The sequence below is a fragment of the Mus caroli genome, unplaced genomic scaffold (genome assembly GCF_978045245.1).
Source record: "Mus caroli unplaced genomic scaffold, Mus_caroli_1 scaffold_10, whole genome shotgun sequence".
In the NCBI taxonomy this organism is placed as follows: Eukaryota; Metazoa; Chordata; class Mammalia; order Rodentia; family Muridae; genus Mus; species Mus caroli.
Window position 1 is genome coordinate 82,006,609 of NW_028227265.1, and position 26,146 is coordinate 82,032,754.

General features: G+C 43.9%; 1 protein-coding gene across 8 annotated transcripts in view; it reads left to right on the forward strand.

Annotated features, from left to right (window-relative positions):
* Positions 1-26,146, forward strand: part of Tenm3 (teneurin transmembrane protein 3) — a 623,557-nt gene that overhangs the window by 567,337 nt on the left and 30,074 nt on the right. For all 8 annotated transcript variants that reach the window (XM_029480774.2, XM_029480777.2, XM_029480775.2 and 5 more), the window contains 4 exons: positions 4,765-4,997; positions 6,134-6,288; positions 7,046-7,920; positions 25,222-25,397. In XM_029480774.2, coding sequence (XP_029336634.1) covers positions 4,765-4,997; positions 6,134-6,288; positions 7,046-7,920; positions 25,222-25,397 — 1,439 coding nt within the window. The remainder of the gene's footprint in view (positions 1-4,764; positions 4,998-6,133; positions 6,289-7,045; positions 7,921-25,221; positions 25,398-26,146) is intronic.

Here is a 26,146-nt window from a genome sequence, read left to right on the forward strand (position 1 = left end):
AGCGCTTGCCCTGTATGGGTGAAGCCCTCCTATCGATCCTCAGTGCAAGAAGAAAGACTTTTTAAAGGAAAGAATGGCGGAAGGAAATGAATGCCTGTCAGAAATGTCTTCCTGTTGGCTAGCCTGGCTTTCATTAAGCCTCTCTTTCCTGTGTGGCAGAGCAGTCATGAGTGACTCAGGAGCAAGTGGTAGGAAGAAAGGAAATCACACAATGTGCCTAATTCTATATAGAGGAATGGCACTGTCAATTGTAGACAACTCAGTGCATATAGAATATCTGCTTCCGGTCCTCTTCCTATACCTCCACACCATAAACTGTCCTTAATTATACTAATGGAAACCATAATAAAAATACTGGCCAAGACTATTAAGACAGTCTTATTGCTTAAAGATTCAAATAGGATGCTATCATGCCAAGTTCTTAAGTACTTCTAAAATAGTCTATAAAATAACATTCCTTAGTTATATTTAGTTATATTCAGTTATCATTTGATGTTTTACTTAAGTGGTAATACTAGAATGATTATAAAATGGGACTCTATTTGATATTCTAAACATCACACACACACATACACCTGCCCCATGTTTACTACTTTAGTAAGAGAGTAAATTTTGTCTTATCCCTGTTCAGATTCCTTAAATTCCAAGTTAAAATTTGTAAGCGATCCCAGTTTACAGTCACCCAGTCTTCTGGTTAACATGAAATAGGCAGTGTTGCTTTTCTACATAGACAGACATTGTTATGCTTCTTCTATTGCTTTGTGTGCTCAGAGCTGTGGCACAGTTTCCAAGTGAAAAGGAAAAAGTGTTAAATAGTGTGTGTTCTCTGAGCCATTCTCCGCAAGTGTCTCCCTCATCTAAGACGGCTGAATTACGAGAAAATAAATGAGTGTAACCAGCCTGCACTCGCCTCTGGATCTGTGTCTAATTGACAAGGCTATAGGGAAGATGCCTTGATAACTGGCTTCTGGGTCATCCTGGATAAGTTCAGAATTGAGGGGCGGGGTATACAGAAGATGTCGGCTTGAGTTCACTTTCTTGCTTTTTGCTATCAGTCACAACTGTCATTTTAAGCCCTTTTGAAACAGCAAAATCTTAGACAATCTCAGAGAAATGCTCTGTGCTTCTACTGTTGAACATGTTTCCCCCCAAACATGGTCTTTGTAAATCCCTGTGCCTTGTGACCAACTGTAGACAGCTTCCAGTCAGCGTGACCATGGATTACATACTAGACACACATGTCACCTGACTCTCACAGCCCCTCTGTACCAAAACGCCAGCCCCCCCCCCCCATGACCTCTGGGCCACTAGAGAACAGCTTCTAGTGCCCCCTGTCAGGGAACTCTTCAGACTTAAAGTCAAATGATCTCGAGTCAAACTCCTCTTGTGTATGTGATTCAGAAATCCTCTGTCATCTGTCTGTCAACTAAAAATTTCCAAACTCACTTTTATCCTGTTTTGGGGAGAGGGCTTTTATTTCATTTTGGTTTTATAGTTTTATACATGAATGCTATATTTATATAATTTCTATATCTCCCGCCTACCAGTCCTGTGCTCCCTCAAATTTGTGACTTCATTATTATTATTATTATGTATATATGTATGCATGTGTGTGTTTTTGTGTGTGCTGAGTCCATACAGTGGCTCATGTGTACATGTGTTTAGAGCTGACCACTCGGGATTAGATAACCTATCAGAGAGCTCATCCACAAAGAGAACTGATATATTCGTACTCTCCCTTCCTCTCCCCCCTTCCCCCTACCCCCTTCCCCACTTCCTCCCTCCGTTGGTTGCCTGTAACTCTTCATCTAGGTGTTGGACCTTGTAAATTTCCCCCATCCATGCTGTCATGTCAATGCTGGTATCATTTTTGTTCTATTTTAGAAGCTCTGTAGAGATGTTTCCCACCTATGTGACGCTAGGGTCTGAGGAATCGCTGTCTTTTGCCAGCTGATGCTGCGCCTCCACTCTCGGACTATGAGCTCGCCCACGCTGCTCTAGACAATAGAATCATGTGCACAGTGAGCCTTACACTCATCAGATAAAGCTGTGCTGTTTGATTAGAAAGTGTCTGTGTCTGCAGGACCCCGATGCAAACTGTAATCCCAGCACAGCAGGAGCAGAGGGAGGTAGACAATGAGTTTGTAGCCAGGTTGGCTACTTTGTGAGTTCAAGGCCAACCTAGGTTATAGGAGACCATGTCTCAAGAAAAAATAGAAAATGAAGCACCTGTGTGTTGAGGAAGGTAGGAGATGCATTCATTATACTGCAGATCTAACCCCAACTCCCCAGCCCCACGGACATGTGACATTGCCACCCAAGTAAATGATAGTGGTGTCAATCAAAGTCCAGCTCTTGCCTTGAACGTGCATTGGTTTTGCACCAAGAAATTTCATGGCCTATGGCTAGAAAGTAGGCTGCCAACACTCAGATAGCCAAAATCTAATGTATCAAAACAAAGGACATAATCAAAAAGTATACATAATTATAACCTTGCTAGAATTGCCCTTGAAACAACTAACAGACATCTTAAGATGAGCCAGGACATCACTCTAATGCTTTAGTGTATTCCAAATTGCTGATGCACCAGCAGAAGTAAGCAAACTTGAATCTATTCACATTCTGAGATGTTTTCCCCCTAACATTTTCAGGAAGCAAATCAGACCTTATAGCATTATGAAAGACATATTGAAATGTCACAGGAGACAGGACAAGAGCAAATATTAAGAATATCTTGCCGAGTGTGTCCTCTATGCTCCCCTACCAGTGGGAGCAACACTAGTAGAAATTATAACCTGCTATTGTAAGAAAAACCTCTTGGACTAAAGTGCACACATTCACCACTCATAAAAACCAAGGGACTGGGGGCGGTGCCATAAGTAATACTGCTCAGGATGACGGCAGGGGAGCCTAGGATGAAACCGCCAGCACCCACGTGAAAACTGGCCGCATTTGTACATGCGTGGACCTCTGGAAACTCGGAACAGAGGCAGGTGGGTCTCAGGACCTCCCTAGGCAGCTCTTTTAGCTGACTTTCTAAGCTTAAATAAATAAAGCCGCAGAGGCAGACATTAGAAGGCGGCACCCCACGTCAATACACACACACATACCATACACACATGTGCACGAAAAACTAACTAAAAAGAACTTTAACAAATGAGAATTGTCTCATAACAGTTTAACATAGTAATAAAAAAAAACCTACTGTGCCACTTTTATAATTCAAATGCTCACGCTAGGCTTATACTCCATGTTTATAATAATTTTTGAGGTTATAATATAATTACATCATTCCCCTCCTCTCTTTCTACCCTCCAAATTCATATGAATTCCTCCCTTGCGTTCTTAGAAATCAATGGTTTCTGTTTCTTTAATTGGTGGTGGTGGTAGTGGTGGTAGGTGTGTGTGTGTGTGTGTGTGTGTGTGTGTGTGTGTGTGTAATCAATTGGTGTGGTCTTCCCTGGGAAGATCATTATTTCTCCTGATCTCAGCCTTCTTTAGCTCCCTGTAGTGCTCTGTGTAGGCCTGAGGCCTCACGAGCTTCTCCCATGCTATGTTAGCATGTGTGTTGATACCATCCCTGTTCCGGCCATGCTCAGGCAGCCATGTTGATGAGACTTCATGTATGCCATCTCTGACATTTCCAAGAGACACAATCTCACAGATGTTCAGATACAAAACCAGGGTAAATAAGAGTGTGACTCTTTGTGTTTCTGACTGTGAAGAGATGGAAGGAAGACAGAAGGGGGGGGGGGCAAGATGGAGAGAGAAAATAAATACCAAGTTCATTATCAAAAGATACATATTATTTAGTATTTACCATCCTCCCTGAAAAACCAAGTAATTCAAACTGCTTTAGTCTTTTCCAGAACAACCATATTTGTACCCGATCTGAAAGTCACATTCCTAAGAAAGCAGTGTTCAGAGACTGTGTTCTGCCTTGGAATGCCACTTACCCCATAGTTCTGGACAGACATTGTCTCAGCACCATTTGCTTTTCTGGGTTGTGACAGAGCAGTCACGATGCTACCTTTGCAAGGTAGCATTTTTTGTGGTTTTATAGCAAAAGTGAAGTGACGATTCCTAACAGCAGTCACGAAGCAGGTCATCTATTCGGTCAGTGAGGAAGGTGCCAGAGAGGTCCCTGGAGTAAACTTCATCTGTCCACTGGGGCTTGGGGGGAATGGAGAGAATTTGCTTCCTTGTTTTAGGCTCCAGCATAACTCCAGAGTTATTGTTTTTAAGAATGGCTGTGACTAGGAACTGGACAGTTGACTCCACATTTAAGAATCCTTGTTCTCTCAGAGGACCCAGCTTTAATTGCTCATCTTCGGGGCAGCTCCCAACAGTCTGCCACTCAAGTTCCAGGGATCTGATGCCCTCTTCTGGCCTCCTGTGGCACCAGGCATGCATGTGGTACACACACACATACTCACAGGCAAAACGTCCATACATGTAAAACATACAACATAATAATAATTACATTGAAATCATGGCTGACAGTAAGTTGTTGAGTCCACAACATCAAGTCAGAAAGAAAAATATCACAGACTCAAACATACCTCACATCAGAGACTTGCTACCTCAGATCGCATCACAGCCTCTTATGTCATTATCACTGGCCCTGGTCTTGGTCTAGCCTGTGGCATTGGGCTCCAGTTCATAAGCACTGGAACCCGGGCTGTGTTTTATCTCCCTTTTCATCTCCCTCTGCGTACAAGGAGTGGCTCTCACCTAATATTTGCATATGAATTTTTTTTACAGTAGCAACCCAGCTCACAGATACTACCTGGCTACGGACCCAGTCACCGGAGATTTGTACGTCTCTGATACTAACACCCGCAGAATCTATCGGCCGAAATCACTCACAGGAGCCAAAGACCTGACTAAAAACGCTGAAGTGGTAGCAGGGACCGGGGAACAGTGCCTTCCCTTTGACGAGGCCAGGTGTGGGGATGGAGGCAAGGCTGTGGAAGCAACGCTCATGAGTCCCAAAGGTACTTGAATGTATCAGCTTTCCTCCTTTCCTTTCTATATTTTATTACATTTATATGTTTATATTAAATCATTGTATCCTTATATATAAAATGCACCTCGTACCTGATTGTTTAATGCTGAGCCTAACATTTTATCACCATGTTCTAGAAAGCTGCATCACATCTACTGTTTTAAAAGCCATCTGGTATGTAACTGCTAGAAGCTAACTAACTTGATTTTTTTTTTTTTTTTTTTTACGGTAAATGTAAGAGTTTGGACTTCTTAAAGACAGAACTGGTCGTACAATTTTTTTTTTTGGCCCAACTTTTCAAAGACCGAAGCCACACTCTATCATTCATGTCACGTCCTATTAAACTCCAGATTCCTTCATTGTCCTGGAATTTCCTTGTTGTGAATAAGTCCCAGGCCTCTGTACAAACCATCGCTAAGCAACCCTGGTAGCCCTTACCCACTTTGGAGCTGTTCAACTTTTGTCTCTATGCCATGGGAAAAACTGCTTGCTATGAGGAATTTGGGGAGGTAATGGGCTAAAAGTCCTGTGCAATAAAAGCTTTAAAGGAGTCAAGATTGACTCTCGTTCAAGTATCACGCCCATCCGTTACAATGCCGTTCGGTTCGGAAACTTTTTGATTTTCATTATAACCAGGGAGGATTGTGTGAGCCCGGGCTGGAAAAAAAATATTTGCTATACTGAATTATTCATAATGGCAGATTTCACTGTAAGAAGGCCAGCTAAACACTAACCTCGGCTCGGTTCCGTCTTTGTTGGGAAGAGTGTCACGACTCTAATAGAATCTAAGCCTGTCTCTCTAATGCACGGCCTACCTTGGGACTGTAGACGTTATTTCGTATCTGAAGCATACAGGTTCCATACCTAGGAAGTTCTTAAACTTGATCGAGACCCTTGGAGGTTTGGATTCTTTGTTTTGTTTCTTTATATAAATGTAGTTGAATTGTAAATGCCTGTGTGGGAGGTTTTTTCCCCCTATCTTTTCTTAAGATTTTACAATCAGCAATCTTACCTAACATTCATTTTATTACCAGGGATAAGCTTTGAATTTGTCAGTAGGCCTAAGGGTTTAACCAAAATTAATAATGAAAAAAAAATAGTAACACTTACTTCTCGTCGATAAAGGAATGGCGATCGATAAGAACGGACTGATCTACTTTGTTGATGGGACCATGATCAGAAAGGTTGATCAAAATGGAATCATATCAACTCTCCTGGGCTCCAACGACCTCACGTCAGCCCGACCTTTAACTTGTGATACTAGCATGCATATCAGCCAGGTACTATGCTAAGCTGAGCTTTCTGTCTTGCTTCTGAGGGACTTCATTTGCTCTGTCAATGATCTGTCTCAGGTAGCCAGTGGTACCGCCATGTTAAGTTCCGTCTCTCGGGGATAGGAGTGGCTAGGATACAACTGTTCTGTTTAAACGTATAGTCTTCTGTGAGTCTGCATTTTGATGAATTCGGTGAAAGACGGAACAATTAGCTCTAAGAAATGCTAAGCCTGTGTAATAAAATCCCACTAACGTAGCAGCATGCAGATACTCCAAAAAGAACAAAACAGCTTAAATCCCTAATCTTTTGATTGCACGGGCTCCTTGAGTACAAGAGAAAACACACTATGATTAGTCCCAAGGGGCTTATATTTAGAATTAGGAACTTAACTATTGGCCTGATTGAGAACACAATGGAACACTAATGTATTCATAACCTAGGAAGCCCTGGCATTTGGCTGCTATTACTAAAAGGAGCATATGTGTTCATATCTCAGCAATAACTGACTCACTGCGTAGAAGTGCATTTGCTGTCTCAAAACCAGCAAATCTTTCCAGGCTCCCACTGCATCTTTAAATAAGATGTTATGTCCTATATTCATCTCCACTCCAAGTTTTTAGGTTTGTTTGACCATGGATATTGAAATGAAAACACTTTTCAGTTTATCAAATTAAGGCTAACTTCTCTGAATGGTCTAATTTGCTCTTCTAGCAAATTAACTGCAGCTCAGTAGCTGACTAACCAAGTTATTTCTTTCTTAAGGTGCGTCTGGAATGGCCCACTGACCTCGCGATCAACCCCATGGATAACTCCATCTACGTCCTGGATAATAACGTAGTTTTACAGATCACTGAAAACCGTCAGGTCCGCATCGCTGCCGGGCGGCCCATGCACTGTCAGGTCCCTGGAGTGGAATACCCGGTGGGGAAGCACGCGGTTCAGACCACCCTGGAGTCAGCCACGGCCATTGCTGTGTCCTACAGCGGGGTCCTTTACATCACGGAAACTGATGAGAAGAAGATCAACCGAATAAGGCAGGTCACCACAGACGGGGAGATCTCCTTAGTGGCTGGGATACCTTCGGAATGTGACTGCAAGAACGACGCCAACTGTGACTGCTACCAAAGCGGAGACGGCTACGCCAAAGATGCCAAACTCAATGCGCCGTCCTCCCTGGCCGCCTCGCCAGATGGCACACTGTACATTGCAGATCTGGGAAATATCAGGATCCGGGCCGTTTCAAAGAATAAACCTTTACTGAACTCCATGAACTTTTACGAAGTTGCCTCTCCAACTGATCAAGAGCTCTACATCTTTGACATCAACGGTACTCACCAGTATACCGTGAGCCTGGTCACGGGTGACTACCTGTATAATTTTAGTTACAGCAACGACAATGACGTCACTGCTGTAACCGACAGCAATGGCAACACCCTCCGAATCCGAAGGGATCCGAATCGGATGCCAGTGCGGGTGGTGTCTCCCGATAACCAGGTGATATGGTTGACCATAGGCACCAACGGGTGTCTGAAAAGCATGACCGCTCAGGGCCTGGAACTGGTTTTGTTTACTTACCATGGCAACAGTGGGCTTTTAGCCACCAAAAGTGACGAAACTGGATGGACAACATTTTTTGAGTAAGTATACGAAATTTTCACCCCGATTATAAAAATATTGATATCACAATAGAGTCCGTAATAATACTACATGCTTAGGAACTATATTATTGAGGTCCTAAAGTGTCTGTAATTTTTAGATCCCTCTTTGGAAAAAAAAAAAAAGCCAAAATTATGAAAATTAGATGCAGAGCCCTGGAAGAGACCCATACATGTGAAAAGCCTCAGAGATTAAATTTCATTTAGCTCCATGGTAAATTTACCTCTCCTCGGGAACTGACATTTTGCTCCAAGTACACTTAGCAGATTAGCGACAGACCTTTCAAAGGACAATCTGCAGCTTTAGTTTTAGGCCTAACCCCTCTGGGTTCAGATTTGCCAGGCTGATAAAAAGCTGACTGCGGCCGAACCTTCCACTTAAGGGGAAAAAACACTTTGAAAATCATTTACAATGAACTCAGCTGGTTACCTCGGCACTGCAAATGTTATTCTTATCAAATAGAGGGCTTAGCTTCCCATAATCAGTTATTGGAGAAGGCAGGCCACACTTTGAAGGACTTTGCAACCAAATGCACATCGGGACCGTTGGCCACCATTTTGAAATTGTAGAAGGGGCAGATGTAGCCGGAGCATTTGTGTGGAGAAGTGGCCCAGGCAATTTGCATCCTGGTCACATTTTCATGAGGTCAGGGAGAGCGAAGATGAAAATGAGCTGTTGTATATTTTATGGTGTGTGTGTGGGTGTGTGTGAAGTCATTCCCGACTGCTGGTTCACTTGACTAACACTGCACATGCGCAGTAAGGTGCACCGACAAGACGCGCTGACAAATTCAAACTGGTGCTTGCGGTGAAAATTTTGAGTCCCTTAGTGTGATTTTTTTCACAGTGACATGCTGAAGCAGAAGTCTCTTCTCCAAGAACACACGTCTAAAATCACAACAGAAGTCACTAGAAAAGGCATCCCGAACACAAATATTTTTCATACAGCCGCTCTGGAGCGGATCCGCTGCAGAAGGCTTTGTTCCCCCTGTAGTTGGAGTGGCTTTTCTTTCTGACAGGTCCCCTTTTAATAAAGCGCATGTTCTCCAGCAGCATGATTTTGTCAGAGGAACAAACCTTTTCAATTGAAGAATTACATTAAAATTCTGTCCTTAGCATTCCTCTTTCCTCATTTCAGAATCGCAATAGGAAAGGAATAAATTGGAAGTTAATGGAAGCCACTTCCTTTGCAGGGCTTTCAAAGTGATAGCGGGCTCTGTTGCCAGAGTCGGAGAAGGCACGGAGAGAGAGCGCAGCCCGTTAGATGGGTCTGGGCAGGAGAGCTGTCCTCATTAGAAGCTCCTCTGCGATGGTGGCGCCTCGGGTGGGGTTTCATTGTAGTTGAAAGCTGGGAGAGAAAATAGAGGCTAAGTTCCCAGTACTGCCTAAGACTCAAGCTCTGCTCTGTGGGCCATTTTTGAACATGTCCTTGTTGGGTCCAGAAAGTGACACTGCTCGGTGCTCCGTGTGGTGACTGGAAACTGGGAGCTGCCAGGGTGGTTTCCTGAGGACCCATCGAAAACTCCAGCCTTGACCTTGGCTGTCTGCTAGCTGTTCTTGTCTCTTGTCTCTTGACCAGTGTTACCATCCTCCAATCCCGCAGGTGTCTCAAGTGTTCTCACATTTACATGATCAGCCTGGAGCGTTTCCATGGCAAAGTTAACTCTATCCCAGCCACCGAGATAGAGCAGCAGTCTTTTGCTGTTGCTTTGTATTTAGCTGCTTGTCTATGGCATAGTCTAGGATGGTCTCTTCTTGTTAGCAGCCATCCTTACTTAGCATTTAGTCTATCAAAGTTAGCTACTGCGTTGGAAACAAAGAGATAAGAAAGAACAATGGTGTGTGTCCTTCGTGTGTTCCTCAGGGGACTCTGGGAGCCAGCCAGCCTGCAATTACTACCCTAGAGTCCAGTCCCTCATCTTTCTAGCATTCTTGTTACATACCCAAGGACAGGCCTTCTTACTCACCTTCCTCAGAGTCTCAGTCTTGGCCATGTTAACCCTTCATCTTCCTCTTGACAGCTTGTTCTAACAAGCTGCATATGGGCAACTTGAACTTGTAGGTTTCAGACCCTCTGCCTTATTACCTATAGAGAGCTAGCTCCTCGGGACTCCCTCTGCTTTTGCAGTTACAAGCGAACTGATGTCTCGGAAATATTCATATTTTTTTAGTACCATGTATCCAACTCAGATGTTAGAAAGACACTTGGTAAGTTCATAAAGAAGGGGTTTGATGGGTTTGACAATGGCTGGGGTTTTACCAAAACCACAAGAAGATTGTAACGGGGGGGGGGGGGAGGAGGGGATCATTGCCAACTGAGAAACCTGTTTTCTGTGACTTTCACCACACCAGTCCCTTAAGCTGGTCGGTGGTCTATAATCATCGTTCGGCATAAATACCTTACACAAAAGAAATGGCAGCTTTCAATCCAAATCCCCATTTCTTTACGGCCAGATTATCAGCTAGCCTAGTATCTAAAAAAAGGCTTGAAGTTAAAGCTTTTATCGAATAGAAACAGATGGAAGACCTGGAATCAATCAATCTGCCTACTGTAGAAAGAGAGTTGCCATAGCTCCTGCCAGAGACATTCCAAAGGAGAGCAAGTTCAGATTCCATGCCGGGCATGTTTTCATCTGATTATTTTTTTGTTGATGGTACAAACTTGAGTGTGCCACTAGCAAGGTTGCAGTCCTGGTGTGAGTACAAAGAAAATGGGGGAAATTTTTTATTTTAACGCAAGCTGCTGTCTCTGGGGCTCCCGCAGCGCATGGAGTGTTACATTCATACAGAGCATCCTTCGTAGCTTTTCATTGAAGAAAGATCGGAGGCACAAGCCAGTGATGTAGTTGGGTGGATATTCACGATGGAGCAGAGTCTCGTGAGATCTGGAACTGACTCTCCCCAAAGTGCCTTTGGAAAACTAGTGTATACATGAGCTCTTGCTCTCTGGGGTGGTGCAAACCCCTGCACCGATCATTAATACTGGAAATGTCAATATTTCACATTTTTCTCGTCCATCTTTTGATGTTTACCCAATCGCAGGTGTTTGCTCACTGTCGTCTTCTTCATAAAATAAGACCTTCCTCATTTGATCTCGTTGCTTGGATAATTGAATGAGAAAAAGTAAAGATTTCCTACCAGAAGTGTTTTATCCTGAAATACTGCTTTTAGGGAGCGAGGGCCACAGAACTGTATATATAGCCGGTTGTTGTGGTATAGTTTCATAATATCCAAAATCAGGAGGCAGAAGTAGGAGGAATGGGAATTTGAGGCCAGTCAGGGGTACACCAAAAAGTTTAAGGGCAGCTTAAACTAGGTAGCAAGGCCCTGTCCCATCAAATCAGGGGCTAGAGATAAACTCATTGAAAGATTGCTTGCCAAACAGTGATAGGCTCTGGACTCCTTTCCTGCGAGGCAGAGAACAAAAGAAAATTCATAAGGAAGTTCTGCTCTAGCCGAGCATGATGTCTAAAGGATGGAGGTGGCCCTGTCCTTGTGAAGAAACAGGGGGCCAAAAGGTGGTGAATCCTCTTTGAGCAAAGGCCTAAGGGCTTCAGCATTAGACAGGACACACTGCCCGAAAGAGAGCTCACTTGCTTCCCGAATGTTTCCAGTACATAAGGCAAGGGGGGCTTCCTCGGTAAGTGGCTCAAAGTACTACCTCCTGCCATTAACCAGTTAGCCCAAGCTCTGGACCAGCAAACTACTGCTTAACAAGTACAGGCCAGAGACAAAGCAGGAGAAGAAGCAAAGGCTACTGGCCCGTGCTGAGAAGAAAGCTGCTGACAAAGGGGATGTCCCAACTAAGAGACTGCCCAACCTTCAAACAGGACTCAATACAGTGACCACCTTGGTAGAGAAGGCTCAGCTGGTGGTGATTGCCCATGATGTAGACCCCATTGAGCTGGTGGTCTTCCTGCCTGCCCTGTGATGAAAGATATGGGGCTCCCTACTGCATCATCAAGGGAAAGCCCAGGCTGGGGCACCTGGTCCACAGGAAGGCATGTACCATTGTTGCCCTCACGTGGGGTAACTCGGAAGTCGAGGGTGCTCTGGCTAAGCTGATGGGAGCCATAGGACCAATTACAAGGACAGGTACAATGAGATCAGTCGCCCCTGGGGAGGGGAAGCTCTCAGTCCTTAATCTGTGCTTTGCATTAACAATCCTGACAAGACAATGGATGAAGAACTTACCACTAAACTGGGTTAAATATGCACTGCCAAGGTTTCTATACATAAATAAAGTTACAAAATTATTCTAAAAAAAAAAAAAAAACCTTAAAGGAAAGCAAACCGTTCTCCATTCAAATATAAGTTCAGTATACACAGTGTACCTGGTATAAGAGAGGACTGGGATTTGGGGGTGTGATTCCCAATTCCCAGCTTGCAGTTCTTATCAGCACCCAATAAGTTAGGCAAGTTACTCTAATTTGGGGTAGGTAGGTGCTCACTTAAACACCAGAGCCTTCGGGTCAAAAACAATAGACCTGCGACATTTTCTCTCCAGGGCACCTGTGACTGTGTCGTCCCTATTAGGACTCCTTTAAAAAGTATCTGGTACTTTAAGACAGGCTGCTAGAATCCAGTGTCTGGTGGCTTTCGCTCAGCTTTGGGATCTCATATGTCTCAGGAGATGAATAATTATATACAGGTGGTTGCCTCTGACCTCCTCCTCTCCTAATTTGATGGTCAGAAGAAAAAGGCAGACTTTGTGACTGTGCATACACTGATAATAATGATAACCCTAGTTATGTATCTTAGTCAGTGTCTTAGTGTCTCTCTCTCTCTCTCTCTCTCTCTCTCTCTCTCTCTCTCTCTCTCTCTCTCTCTCTCTCCTCTCTCTCTCTCTCTTTCTCTCTTTCTCTCTCTCTCTCTCATTATTTCTTTATGTAATCCAGCTGCCCAAGCAGGAACTTGCTCCCCAGACCAGGTTGGCCTCAAACTCAGAAATCTGCCTGTCTCTGCCTCTGGTGTGCTGGGGGATTAAAGGGACGCACCACCACACCTGACAACCACCACGTCTTAATCTTTAAAAACAATTGCCCTGTACTCTCATTTCTTAGTTAAAGTAATTCCAGAGAGACCACAAAGATCTCACCTGCTAAAAATGTATTATTTAAAAAGCTCATGCCCAAAGTAAAGCCATCGTTCTTACACTTGAATGCACACAGAAGCAAATCCAGCGTATGGAATTGGGCGATGGAATAAATTATTTACTAGTAAATGGCATTTCCCAGCTCTCTGCTTGCTTGCCCACATGAAATACAAAGGGTTTGGGCATATCTAGAGGCGCTTCTTCAGGGGGAACTAGACAGCGTAGGGAAAAGCTATGGATTCTAGCTGATGTGCCCACGCTCACCAGCGGGTTAGTGACAACTTTCCCGTCCTGGGACTTTGATTATTTGGAGCTGTGTATTTGTGGAGCCGAGTGTGATCTTTTGTGAGCTATATTCAGATTTACAGAGCAAATAAATGAGTTTCAGCTTTTCCCCGTTTATGTAGGTATAGATGGGTCTCCAGCTCCTCATTTGGGTTCTTTATTGACCCTCATTCACGCTCTGCAATTTCAGAATGAGCTTCCGAGCCATTTCTTTATAATGAACCTAACTCTGTGCCCATGGCACAGACCCACAACGCGCCCTCCCCCACCTATTCTGATACCCTAGGAGAATAGAGGGGGAAAGGGACCTCAGAGAAGAGCTGGGTATAGATGCAAAGCTGGCTATGGTACCCTTAGGGCACTTTCAAATCCAAAAACAGTATTCAGAAGGCCCAGATCGAGGAGGAAAACTCAAAGGTAATTATTCCGAATTAGGAAAGATGCGTCCTTTGCTTGCTGACACCGAATCGGCTAGAATCCGGACAGTGGTGTGTTCCTACACAGCAGTCCCTCTGGCCACCACTGATGCAGGAGTTGATGAAAGGAAACTTCCACCGGACAGAACCCAGGATAACCCCTCCTTTGAAAAGCACCTGACATGCCACAAGTCATTGTTATTTATGTCCAGAAATTACGTTAAAAACTACGTCCCCGTTTAACAAATATGCATTTACACTGGCCCTCAGGCTCCCTTCCGTATTCCCCATATCTTTCTTCCGTTGTGGAGACAACATTTAGGAACTCAGGGCTGACTTAGAAGCAGTCTCATCCGCAGATCGCTGAAAATTGTGGGGAAATCCTGACACTGCTTTTCATTGTTATCTGTTTTGTTTGATTCTCTGATAGGTTTGCCTTACTTCTTTTTTATTATTAATTATTTTATTTATTTACATTCCAGCCATTGCCCCCCTCCTGGCATCCCATTCCCCCTCCTCCTTGCCTCTGATAGGGCCCCCCCCCCCCGCAAAGAATCCCCTTCCCTGGGGCCTCAAGTATTAGGCATATCTTCTCCCACTGAGGCCAGACCAGGCAGTCCTCTGCTGTCTATGTGTCAGGGGCCTTGGACCAGCTCATATAGGCTACCTGGTTGGTGGCTCAGTCTCTGGGCAGGGGTTCATGTTAGTTGAGACTGCTGGTCTTCCTATGGGATCACCCTCCTCCTTGGCTCATTCAATCCTCCCTCTAATTCCTCCACAGGGGTCCCCAACTTCAGTCCAACAGTTGGGTATAAGTATCTGAATCTGTCTTCTTTTAACCAAAATGAGCATCCCAGGAATCAGTGAGAACTATGTGGGTAGCTGATGAAAGCAGCCACAGGCCACTTCAAGCATTCACCTATAAACACGATATAGGCAATATTTTCATCAATATTCGATTTATTCCAACTCCTTTCAGCAGTCTAGATTTTACAAAAAAAAAAAAAAAATGAGCAAAACCAGTAACCAGTTTTTTTCAGAATCTGGTGCATCAGCCCCAGCGTGTCCACTGCAGCAGAGCTATGTTATCCCCTCCAGTACGATCCACTTAGCAAATGAATGCTCTCAAGGTGCTAAATTGCTCCATAATGGCTCAAAATGAGTAATTCAACCTCCTCTATATCTGGACTCCTTCTCTCTACTTTGGATAGGTGCTCTGATAGCTTTACCGTACGGCACCTCATCAGCTTCCCTTGCAAAGCAACCATCAGATAATTTGCCCAAAGACCAAGACACCGACTCACTACTCTAAAGGATGTCTGAGAAGAGGAGATTCTCATGCAGGCAGACCAGGATGGCTTCCCCTTCCCAGTGTTGCAGAGCCAAAGGTTGACAGTTGGGAATTTCCTGAAATGGTGCATCCTTCTCCAACTCGGTCCTGAGATGCTATCATGAAAGCCTGTGTAGAAGCCTCATTCCTCCCTGCTCACCCTTCAGTTTCCCCCAGCGAAGTGTTGCAGGTAGAGAAAGCCTCTTATGTCTGGGCCCACGGGTCATTTCCAGATGTCTAGAGCATATAGATGTTGACCCAGTAAGGCATTACACTTGTCTTCTGGACTCTGACCTAAGATCAAGAAAGGACCACCCTAAGCAAGAGATCAGAGGTCTGGGGCGTCACCCACATGCATCCTCCATCACAGCATCCCTGCATCCGTCCTTACTACTGCATCTTGTAAACCCACCTGCTCATGCATCTCAAGCAGATTTCTTAGACTTAAATTCCAACCTGAGAATCTGAACTGGGGACACACAAGAGAGAGATGATGAGGAGAGAGGCCTGGGATGGGGGAGGAGAGAGAGAGAGAGAGAGATGCTGATGTAAGCAAGCACTACTTTGAGCCATCAGGATGACTCCATGAGTAAACATGTTTTCTGCTCAAGCCTGATGCCCTGAGTTTGATACTTGGAGACCTTGTAAAGGGAGAAGGAGAAGGCAATTCAACAATGTTCTTCTCTGGCCTCCACACATGCGCTCATGCACACGCATCATGTATGCACATAAAAATAATCTGACTTTTATTTCTTGTTTTTCAAAAATAAGAAATATCACTTTCCAGTTCAACCAAAGAAGAGTTTGCGTTTTCTTCCCTATTTAAATACAGAAGAAAGGAAGTCTGATATAAATTAAGGTTTTTTTTCCATAATTAGGCTTTTCGATTAAAATGTATATAAAAATCAAAGGCTAAAAAGTGGGTTTTTAAAATTAGAAATAGATAATCGGTTAAGTTAAACATGTAACAAATGTTAGTTCAGCATCAGATGAAAGAAAGACTTCATTCTGTGTCAAACTCAAAAAGAAAAGAGCAAGCTAGGTCCCTATGAAGACAAACATACCCCTGACCAGAAGCTGAGAGAAAGTACTTCCCTCCCAGAAGAGGTTATGGTGATAAAATCAAAATTCAAAGAATGTTGTAATATGGAGAAGCAACATGACCCCCTAATGCTTGTCTACATGAATATAAATGTACCAGTGTATTCCTATAGAACCAAAAGGCCTTTCAGATGATGGACTGAAAACCTTAAAGATAGGTCCCAGCGGGTCTAGACTGGTTATTTCTCATTTCAAACAAGTTTCTTATCACTTAGATATCTGTTATGTGCCTGTTCAGATCCTATTGATTTTATTAATAAAGAGTTCTTTTTAAACATAATTTTAAAGCTTTTCTCACAAAGATATCCATAATTAGTCCCACACGGTTGTGTCCCAGCTGACCTTACCCTTGTGGGAACACTTTTAAAAGGAGTTACGCCAACCCAAGGAAAAGGAAAGGCTCTTAAATGCTGCATTACAGCAGCAAACTGTTAAATATGTCAGACCTCTAAGGCTTGGGTATGGTGTCCACGAGGTGAGAATTTCGCCCATGCCCTTTGGTCAAGGAAAGTTTCCTGCGTATCCACTACATTCATCAGACACATATTCATTTGGTATGATATTCTGCCGGTGCGGACTGGAGTGCTGGAGAATAAGGTGAACTCCATGTCCACTGAACTCTGAGCAGAGAAGTAAATATGTATAAAGGTGTTAAGTGCTAAGAGTCAGCAGGCAGTGCAAGCAACCAAGATGCTCACCCATCTTGTCCTCATCAGACTGGGGACAAGAGTGAGACAAGCTACACAACTCAGTTAGGCTTTGTCTGGAGATACTGACAGTCATCAGCAGGGAGTGGCAGAGTGGCGGTCAGGAGCAAAGCCTTGACTGGGCAGGCAGAGCATGGCATTTTAGAATGACCAGAGCATGGAGTGTGTGGGGGGACACTGGAAGATGACACCAGAAAGACATGTCAAGAGAGCATGGTTCTGTCCAAGTAGGGCTTAACAGGCTAGGGAGTTGGGCTGCCCAGGGAATCCTCCATGCTGGGTAGGCAAGGTGCAGTTGGGGGAATCTAACAGGGAAGCCACATGGTCAGTTTGGTGACTATGTAAGCATGGACTCAAGGGAAGATGAGAGTAGGCAGTACAGGAGGAAAAGAAAGTTAAGAAACGGAGAACTGAATCCAGACTAGATGCTAATCTCTAATCGAAACGGATTCATCCTGAGGAGATAGGGAGATGGGACAATCTCAGAGAGCCCCTGTTTTCCCAGCATGGATAGTAAAGTAGGTAGGAAAACACCTGAAATACACAGGGAGTTCCCATTTGGAAGTTATGACCCTAAGTCCCCATGGCACAGTGTTACATAGGATCAAAAGTCAGTCTGGGGACTTGTGTGTTTTGGCCACCATTATCCTGCTAATCGGAAGATTGAGACAGGAAAGCCATGAGTTCAAGAACTTAGCTAGGACGTGGTCCTAAAATAATAATAGAAGAAAGAAAGAGGACTATACTGGCTAAATCTTAGGAGACAAGCATTTCTTGAGATGTGGTTGTGATGAGGGAGCTATTGAGAAAACTGAAATAAGAGTGAATGAGAGCACAGTGAAGAGTTCTGTGGAAGATCCGGAGGCAAGAAAGGCTGTGAATAACGACCTGGCAGTATAAATTTTCTGTGGAAATAAAGGAGTACTGTGCAAATATTCAAGGATCCACCTTCTTGAGCCCTAATTCTTTCGAGTGTTCAAATCACCTCTCCTTGTACAGGCTATAGCTTCCTGTATTTGTCTTTTGTGTGTGCACACGCAGGGCCAGACAGAGGTCAGAGGACAACTTTCAGAGTCATTTCTTAGGAGGTGCCATCCACCCTGTTTTTTGAGACCAGGCCTCTCATTGGCCTAGAGATCACCCAAGTTGACTAGGCTGGCCAGCAAGTCCCAGGGTTCTGCCTGTCTCCACTTCCCCAGCCCCAGGATTACAAACAGCACATGAAATTGTAAGCATGCCACCGCCTAGTGTTGTTGTACTGGGGATGGACCTCAAGTCCTCGTGCTTGCCTGGCAAGCACTCTACAAACTGAATTATCTCTCCAGCCCCATTCCCCTCCACTCTTATACTGCTCCCTTGTCTGACGACCACCATTCCTCCTCCCTTCAGAAACTAAGCAGTGTTCATTTTCCATCCCATAGCTCATGAACAGGCAGCATGTTAGTCTCAGACTTCCCTTATTTTTCCAAGTCTACCCAATGACTAAGCAATGGTCTACTAATTAGGTGGACTGGACAATAGTTCACTGCCTTTGTTTATCTTTGCATTCACTGGGATGCCCAAGCCATAACAGGCCCTTGGTTCACTGAGCCTATTTTATATTTTCTACTTGCCGCCACATTCCTCTTCCTCCTCCTCACCCTCCCCTTCCTATTCCTCCTTTCCTTCCTCCTCCTCTTCCTCCTCCCCTCCCCTTCCTCATCCTCGTCTTCCTCCTTCTCCTCCTCCTCCTTCTACTACTACTCCTCTTCCTCCTGCTGCTGCTCCTCCTCCTTCTTTTCTTCCTCCTCCTTTTTCTTTTCTGTGGAATGGCTTTGGTCAGATGAGAAAGGCTCTAGACTAAAAACCTAGACTCCACAACCAATTTTGTCTCTCCCAACTGTGATGTTTGGCAAGCTGCAGAACCGCCCTTACTTATGAAATGAAAGGTTTCTTAGTAAGGAAATTTTTCCTGTTACAGTAACAGATCTGTGATTCTGTCATTCTTCCAGTTTTTCTTGGCCTCTGACAACACTTATCCCATAATAAGCATTTACTAAAAGTTACCAAATTTCCTTTGCTGAAACAATGATACATACATCTCTTTTGAACCTAGAATCCTGTGTAGTAGTATGCTGGTGGTAATAACAACTGCTTACAGTGATAAATGAAATTTCTTTGTAAGGAAAATACCTACCTTGAAAATTTTTCTCCCAATCCTAATATCTTTCCCTTTTCCTTACTGCATATCCATTTTCTGAGAGAGAGAGAGAGAGAGAGAGAGAGAGAGAGAGAGAGAGAGAGAGAGAATACAAACTGAAGAACAAAAGAAGATGAGCTTGCACTCTGTCCATTTTTAGAACATCCAGGATAATGAATGCATGTGTAGTTCTATAGAGCAAAAAATTCTTGATGGACTGTCTAGCAGGTCTGCATTTCAAAACCTACATGTCCGTGTTCCTCAGCCAGTGCACAACTTTAAAAGGTGCAAGGGAACTGCACAGAATCCTTTGAACCCTAAGGGAGCCATTTCTGGACCTCCTGATTAGATGCCTGTGTCTGAAGGCCTGTGTATTATATATCTATCCCTCGGTCAGTTCCCCTATGCAGGTTATGACTATGCAAAGGCTTTGATCAGGTCACCTTTCTTGAGTGTGATCCTTGGACAAATAAATTTCTGAGGCCACCTCTCACTGTGCTCCGTGTTCAAAGGGCTAGGCCCGAGGTGTGAGAGGAAGGTCTGCCCTTGTCCACGTCCTCTGAACTCATGCTATCTGGCGAGTTCAGGGGTAGAGAGACTGGCAAGGTACCTGCAGACTGCTGCCCTCTCTGGCTTCATGGAACAAACACAGGTCAGACTCTGTCCCTTAAGAGAGACCTCACAAGGAAATTCAACCAAGCAAAGAAATTTAAATCGGTGTAGGCCACCCTCTCCTGTTGGCTTCCATCCCTTTCTCAAGATCCTCTCAGCACTTGAAAGAAAATGCAGGTTAAAAAGAAACAGCTTCTTCTTTTCCTTTCTTGATTGCTCTTTCCCTGTCACTTTGGTACTGTACATATGAGATGGCCTTGTCATCTGGAAGTCACCTGCTCCCTCTGCTCATCATGATGTTAGATGCTTCTTCAAATGTCATCCCAATTTTTTTGAGGATTTCCTATTCACAACGTTGCTACTGAATTCAAGAAATAATAGGGTTTTTTTCCCCCTGAGCTAACTGTTAAGAAATACCTACATGTAAAATCTGGGACTTAGGGTTACAAATCACACTGTCAGTAGCATCAGAATGCCAAGTCAGCCCACCATCCAAGTATAAATGATTTTGCTATCATGTTTAGTACCGATGGTGGTAATCTGTCACTTACCATAGTGGTGGATAGGTGGTTTTAAATTAGAACTCTAGAGAAAGCCCTGTCACAGCAGGTGACAACAATGACTAGACTCTCTTGGTTTTGTTTTTATTGGCTCATATAAAAGCAAATGTAAACTATTAAATGTATAAGGTGGTTAGCGATACACAAAGTACATGTGTCATTCTTTGGACAGTGAAACACAGGGCACACGAGTCTTTCATGGGAAAGCATACTGTTATTCAAGTCTAAGAGTGAATTCACATACCTACTGAGAAATAGAGTCAGATAATAGAACTGAAGACCCCAGGAAGATGAGAAGGACTGTACTTGAATAGTCGACTAAAGAATCCATCTTATACAGAAGTACCGAAGTCACATTCTAAAGTTTTGGAGAACTGCAAATCATTTCCACTTGAATAAATTTACAGTATCAGTAGCCTATTGACATAGAGCTGTTAAGAGTGTAGCTTAGTCAGAGTTTCTTTCGAGTGACAATCAACTGAAGGTGCTTAAGCACAGGGGTACTATAATCATAGTGTTTCAGAGATTTATCAGTAAGTGTGGAGAGAGGCAGGTAGACCAGTTGTCTAGGAGAGTTGTGGAATGGAGAAATAGGTATATGAAAAATATTATGGAGGAAAAATGAAGAGTTGGGCACTTCATGTCTGTGAGTAAGAAGGAGAGAAAAAAATCTCATCTCAGGATCACAGAGGCTATGACTCTGAGGCATTTACTAATAATCTCGGTGCCTAGAAAACATAAAAGGCATTTTGAAAATACTCTACAGAAGCTAAAGTAGCCAGTCTAGGCAAAAAAGAAAAAGAAAGAAAGAAAGAAAATGCAATCAAAATTAAAGTCAAAAAAATACAGAGCCATAAAAAGGGTACTCCATCCGTGCAAGAGCGGGAGGTTAGTAAGAGCCTGAGGGAGACTGTCTCTGTCCAAACAGAGTCTTTTGTGAAGAGAGGTCAGCTGGGAGCAAGAGAGAATGTGCTGTGTGATAGATCTGGAGCTAGGAGGCTGTGGCCAGATGAGTGGGATCATGAGCGCGAAGTTGATGTTCTATTCAAATTCCCTAGAGCCTAGTGCATTGTAAATTCAAAAGGCCAGTAAGAGAAAAAGCTACATCTCTAACATACAAGTTGGAGAGGCGTAGTGCACTGAGGCCAAGCCACAAACATTAGGCTGAACTGCAGAGCTGCCCATAAGCAGAGGCCACGTCCAGCAGTGTATAGCTTTCATGGAAAGGTCTCCGATCACACAGAGCATCCAGTTGACCATCGCTGTTCCATTGTTCTTGAAAAACAAAAACAAAACAACTTTTCACTATCATTTCTAGAAATGCCTGAAAATTGTTTTGTTTTTTTTGTGTGTGTGTGAGAACTGATCTTTTGTTTATTTATTTGTGTTTGTTTCAAACTCCTTATCCAGAATCCTCTGGTCACTTTTAAATCTCCCACCCACTCACCTCCCTTTTGCTATTGGTGTGCATGGTCTTCGTCAGGAGTGAGGATCAAGGAGTGACTTCTGCATTTGTGTTTAGTCCTGAGGGTGGTGATCTGTCACTTGCCACAGTGGCGGGTAGGTGGTTTTTAAATTAGTACTCTAGAGCGCTCCACAGTGGGCAGCGACAATGAGCAGACTCTCTTGGTTTTGATCTTATTGGCACACATAAAAGCAAATGTTAAAAGGTACAAAGTGCATAAGGTGGGCACTGAAACACGGGACACATGTGTCATTCAGTGATGATCAATGAAGACTCTCCCACACACTACCACCCTTTGTCCACAGAAATGACAAAACCTTTATTCGTCTGTTTACAAGACAGGGGAGGGCTAACGCAGTCCAGGATGTGTCTGTGAAAGCATTCAGAAAGATGTCTTAAATCCCTTTCTTTCTGAAACATTATGGGCAACCGATGGTAGCTCTGTGCCTAAAAACCCATGTTGGTACCTGTGGTTTGTGTAATCGGTAGGTCGGGAGCTCTCTCTGCCTGGCCTTGTGTCCCTTCATACGATCCCTTGGTGCTCAGTCAGCATTATTGAAATTTTTGCTTTCCTAAAAGCCTTCCTCAGTTCTCCATCCCCATCACAAAGCCCGGGCAAGACCTGACTCTCCTAACTGATTTCTGCTGTCCCTAAAGGCTCAACACCTAACTTATCTTTCTTCCCAGTCCTAACACCTTCCTTGCTCTATATCCAAGACCCCTCATTAACTCCCAACGCCTTTACCCCCCCCCCAGCCAGCCTTGATCTATCCAGGCCTGATAGCAGAGGTCACCCCAGGGAAGTCACTCCTAGCTCCTCCAGCTAGAGGCATCTCTGCCTATATTCTGGTCCCTAGTACTAGAAGCTCATTCATGGTTAGAAGGCAAATTTCCACATGTGGCTACTTTGTATTCTCTCTGGATTCTCCCTACCCTTGCTCCTCAACTTTCACATTAGAGTCTTCAGAAACTGACAAGTAACAGGATAAGGAGACACCCAGAGGGCTCTTCCTCATTCCTGGCCTTCACACACTTTGGTCCTGTTAATGCCTTAACTTAATTTAGCCACTTGTTGGCAGGCACACATTGAGGACTTCCGGGGCCAAACTGTTAACCTGAGCCATTGAGGAGCCAGCTTCATCCTTATGTCCTTCTGACCATACAATCTGCAAAGGTTCCATGTATGTTTATTTCCCAAAGAGCCAGAGGCTGGATCCCCATGTGCTCAGCCTCCTGTGGTAGAAAAATGCCTGCCCAGCAGGAGACAGAGTGAGTGGTTAGCCAGTGAAAGCATCAAGTCAAAAGGTTGGCAAAATGCTTTCTCCAGGAGAAAGGTGAAGTTTCTGCTTGAGATTGAATGGGGCTGGAAAATATAAACCAGAGAAAGGGCAGGTCAGAGTCTGCGGCAAGAATGAATCAGCAGGCTGCTGGCGAGTGGGATCGTGTGTGTTTAAAGCGCAGATCACAACTTTGAATCAGGCCCTGTGATTTACAGAAAGGATAATGGGTCTGAGGTCAGGTGCCTAGCAGTTCCAGAGAGAACTCAGCCAGGAGAGCCCGAACAAGCAATTGAACCACCTCATCTTTAGTTTTTCCCGTTCTTGAGATGGGGGAGAGCTATACGGTACCGAATGATCTGTACGTAAGAGCATTCAAAAAGATGTTGATTTCTAAAGGATTTGGGAACTGTGGGCAGTACAGTGTGGCACAGGAGTTACACTGAATGTAAGCCTCAACTCGAGTCCGATTTTGTTCATAATTCTGTAACTCCATCTTGCCATGCGAATGAGCCCATCCATGCTTGTTTCAAGATCAATAATGTTTTCAGAAAAGCAGTGACAGCAGTAAACTATTTTGGATTTCTTTCATTTATGCCTTAATCTGCTCGGAGCATTGGACTTGCTGGGAGGGGAAGATGTCTGCTTTGTTCCTTCAAGCGCTGCCTCCAAGAGTCCAAGCAATGATAACACTTAATGGTGTGTTGGTTTCTCTTGTCTCCCTCTCTCCCTGCTTCCTCCTGAGTGGTCAGTCCTGGTGCTGGCTGAGCAGCGTGGCAGGCTGTCAGACGCCAGCAGTCAAACCCCTGATCTCACTGACACCAAGCCCTCTGTGTTAATGGGTCAGCACAGCAGCAGACCCTGAGCAGACCTCTCGGCCTTCATCATCTCTGTTGCCCGGAATCTTCAAACTGCAAACACCTTTTGCATGCTTATTCCGCAAGCATTCCATACTGCTCTTTATTTATACCTACTATTATGACTGTATGTTTGCCCGCCCTTCCTCCAAAAACCTCCATCCTCCTCCCTCACTGCTTCTGGGCTTAGGAACAAGGAAGCTTCTAGAATTCTCATTGAGAATTTTGAATTTGCTCTTCTCTGCTCAAATCATGTGATTGTCTTTTTTAATTTTTCTCTGGTGAAGGCACAAATGGAAAACTTTAGTTCCTATAGTACATTTTTAATTTTCATGGCATGGTATTTAAAATGGACCCTAATATTTAGATAAGTTTCCTGATAAGCATGTAATAAAGTATCAAAGAACTGATAAATGTCAGGAAATACTTTATCTCATTACACTAAATATACTAAGTCATCTGAGATAGCACACACTCTTAAAATAACAGAATAGACAGACGGGGTTGGGAACTGGAGAGATGGCTCAGTGGTTAGAAATGCTTAACTTCTCTCTCTCCAGGACCCAACTTCAATTCCTAGCACCCACATCAGGAGGCTCCCAACCAGCTCCAGGAGAATTCTATGCTGTCTTCTGTATTCTGTGGGGACCCTCATGCATGTTCAAATACCCCAACATGTACACGTAATTAAAAATAAATCTCTTTTTTAAAAAAATAGTATTTTTGAGGAAGGTTATCATCATCGCTACCACTGAAGTTGGACTTTGCCATCAATATGTCAATCACTGAGAAATCTTAAAAGTCTTTAGTGCTAAGGGATGCATTAGCCTAGCTTTCACGAGGTTCTGGGTGCCAGCCCCCAACACTATCCAGAAAAAAAGTCTTTAAAAGGATTTTTCCTCCTAATTAATTTGTCGAAAATGTCTCAAGATGCTAAAATAATACTTGAAACATGTTTGAAGGGCACACACATGTGCTCATGTTGCACAGTCGTGGAGGGGCTCAGCTGACAGAACCGGAAGCAGGGGGCACTGAACTGCAGCTAGTTGGCAGAAAATATGGACGGATACTACGGAATTTAATATCAGCAAACATGTTCCCTTTGAAACAGCAAATTAGATGTGCAGGTGGGTTTTGGTCACACTTCAAAGAATAAAATGCTGAGATGGAGAACCGTTCTGTTTACTCTTGCTCGTGCCTGGCAAGGATTTTTTCCTATGTTAAACAGGCTTTTGATTACTTCAAAGCGTGTTTGAAGTCCTCACTCTGCATAGTCCATGCACAAAGACAAATACTTCTCCAAAGCGTTGCTGCTAATCCTGGGGTGCCTTAAAAGGATAGGTAAAAAAAGCACCCACCGCTTTCCTTGTTAACATCATGTGACACCTCTCTCATTCAGCTACGACAGTGAAGGTCGCCTGACGAATGTTACCTTCCCCACTGGGGTGGTTACAAACCTGCACGGGGACATGGACAAGGCTATCACGGTAGACATCGAGTCATCCAGCAGAGAGGAAGACGTCAGCATCACTTCGAACTTGTCCTCCATCGATTCCTTCTACACCATGGTCCAAGGTAAAGGCAAAGCATACTTTGAAATGAATGAAAGAATATCAATAGCTCTCGAGTAGACGGTGGGTCCTGTGTTCTGAGATAACCCAGAGGAGGGGAGGGGGACGCAGGAATACTCAGAGGAACTGCTGAAATAAGCAAGACCCTGCAGGCAGTATGATACACACTCATACTCTCACACACACTAGCACATGCACTCACACACACACACTCATACACACACACACACAGTCACACGTACATACACACATCCTCACACTCGCACCTACGCTCACATACACTCAGACACATGTGCACACACAGTCACACACTCACACTCATATACATTCACTCTCACACGTGCAAATAATAGTGACCTTGAAAATGCCCTTTCAATTCTAATTTAATACAGCAACTTAATTTCAGCTCTTGATATGTGTGAGCCCACCCTTTTGGTGTCATTAGCAGTTTGAGAACCTGCCCTCCCCTCTGACACCTCACTGCAGTGACTTGTGGTGTGGGGTGCTGTAATCCACTGTGATGTGGTATTTGAAGCCACATATGATGGTAATTTTACCCCCACATCCCAAGACACTATTTATATAATATCTAGACCCTTTCACAGCTTGGAATAATTGCTAGACCTGCATTAAGCCTCTCTTACTTTGCTTGGGTTTGCTTTGGATTACTTGTGCCTGTTTGATTGTTTGTTTGTTTGTTTGTTTGTTTGTTTGTTTGTTTGTTTGTTTCTTTTTGAAAACGTACCTATCAGG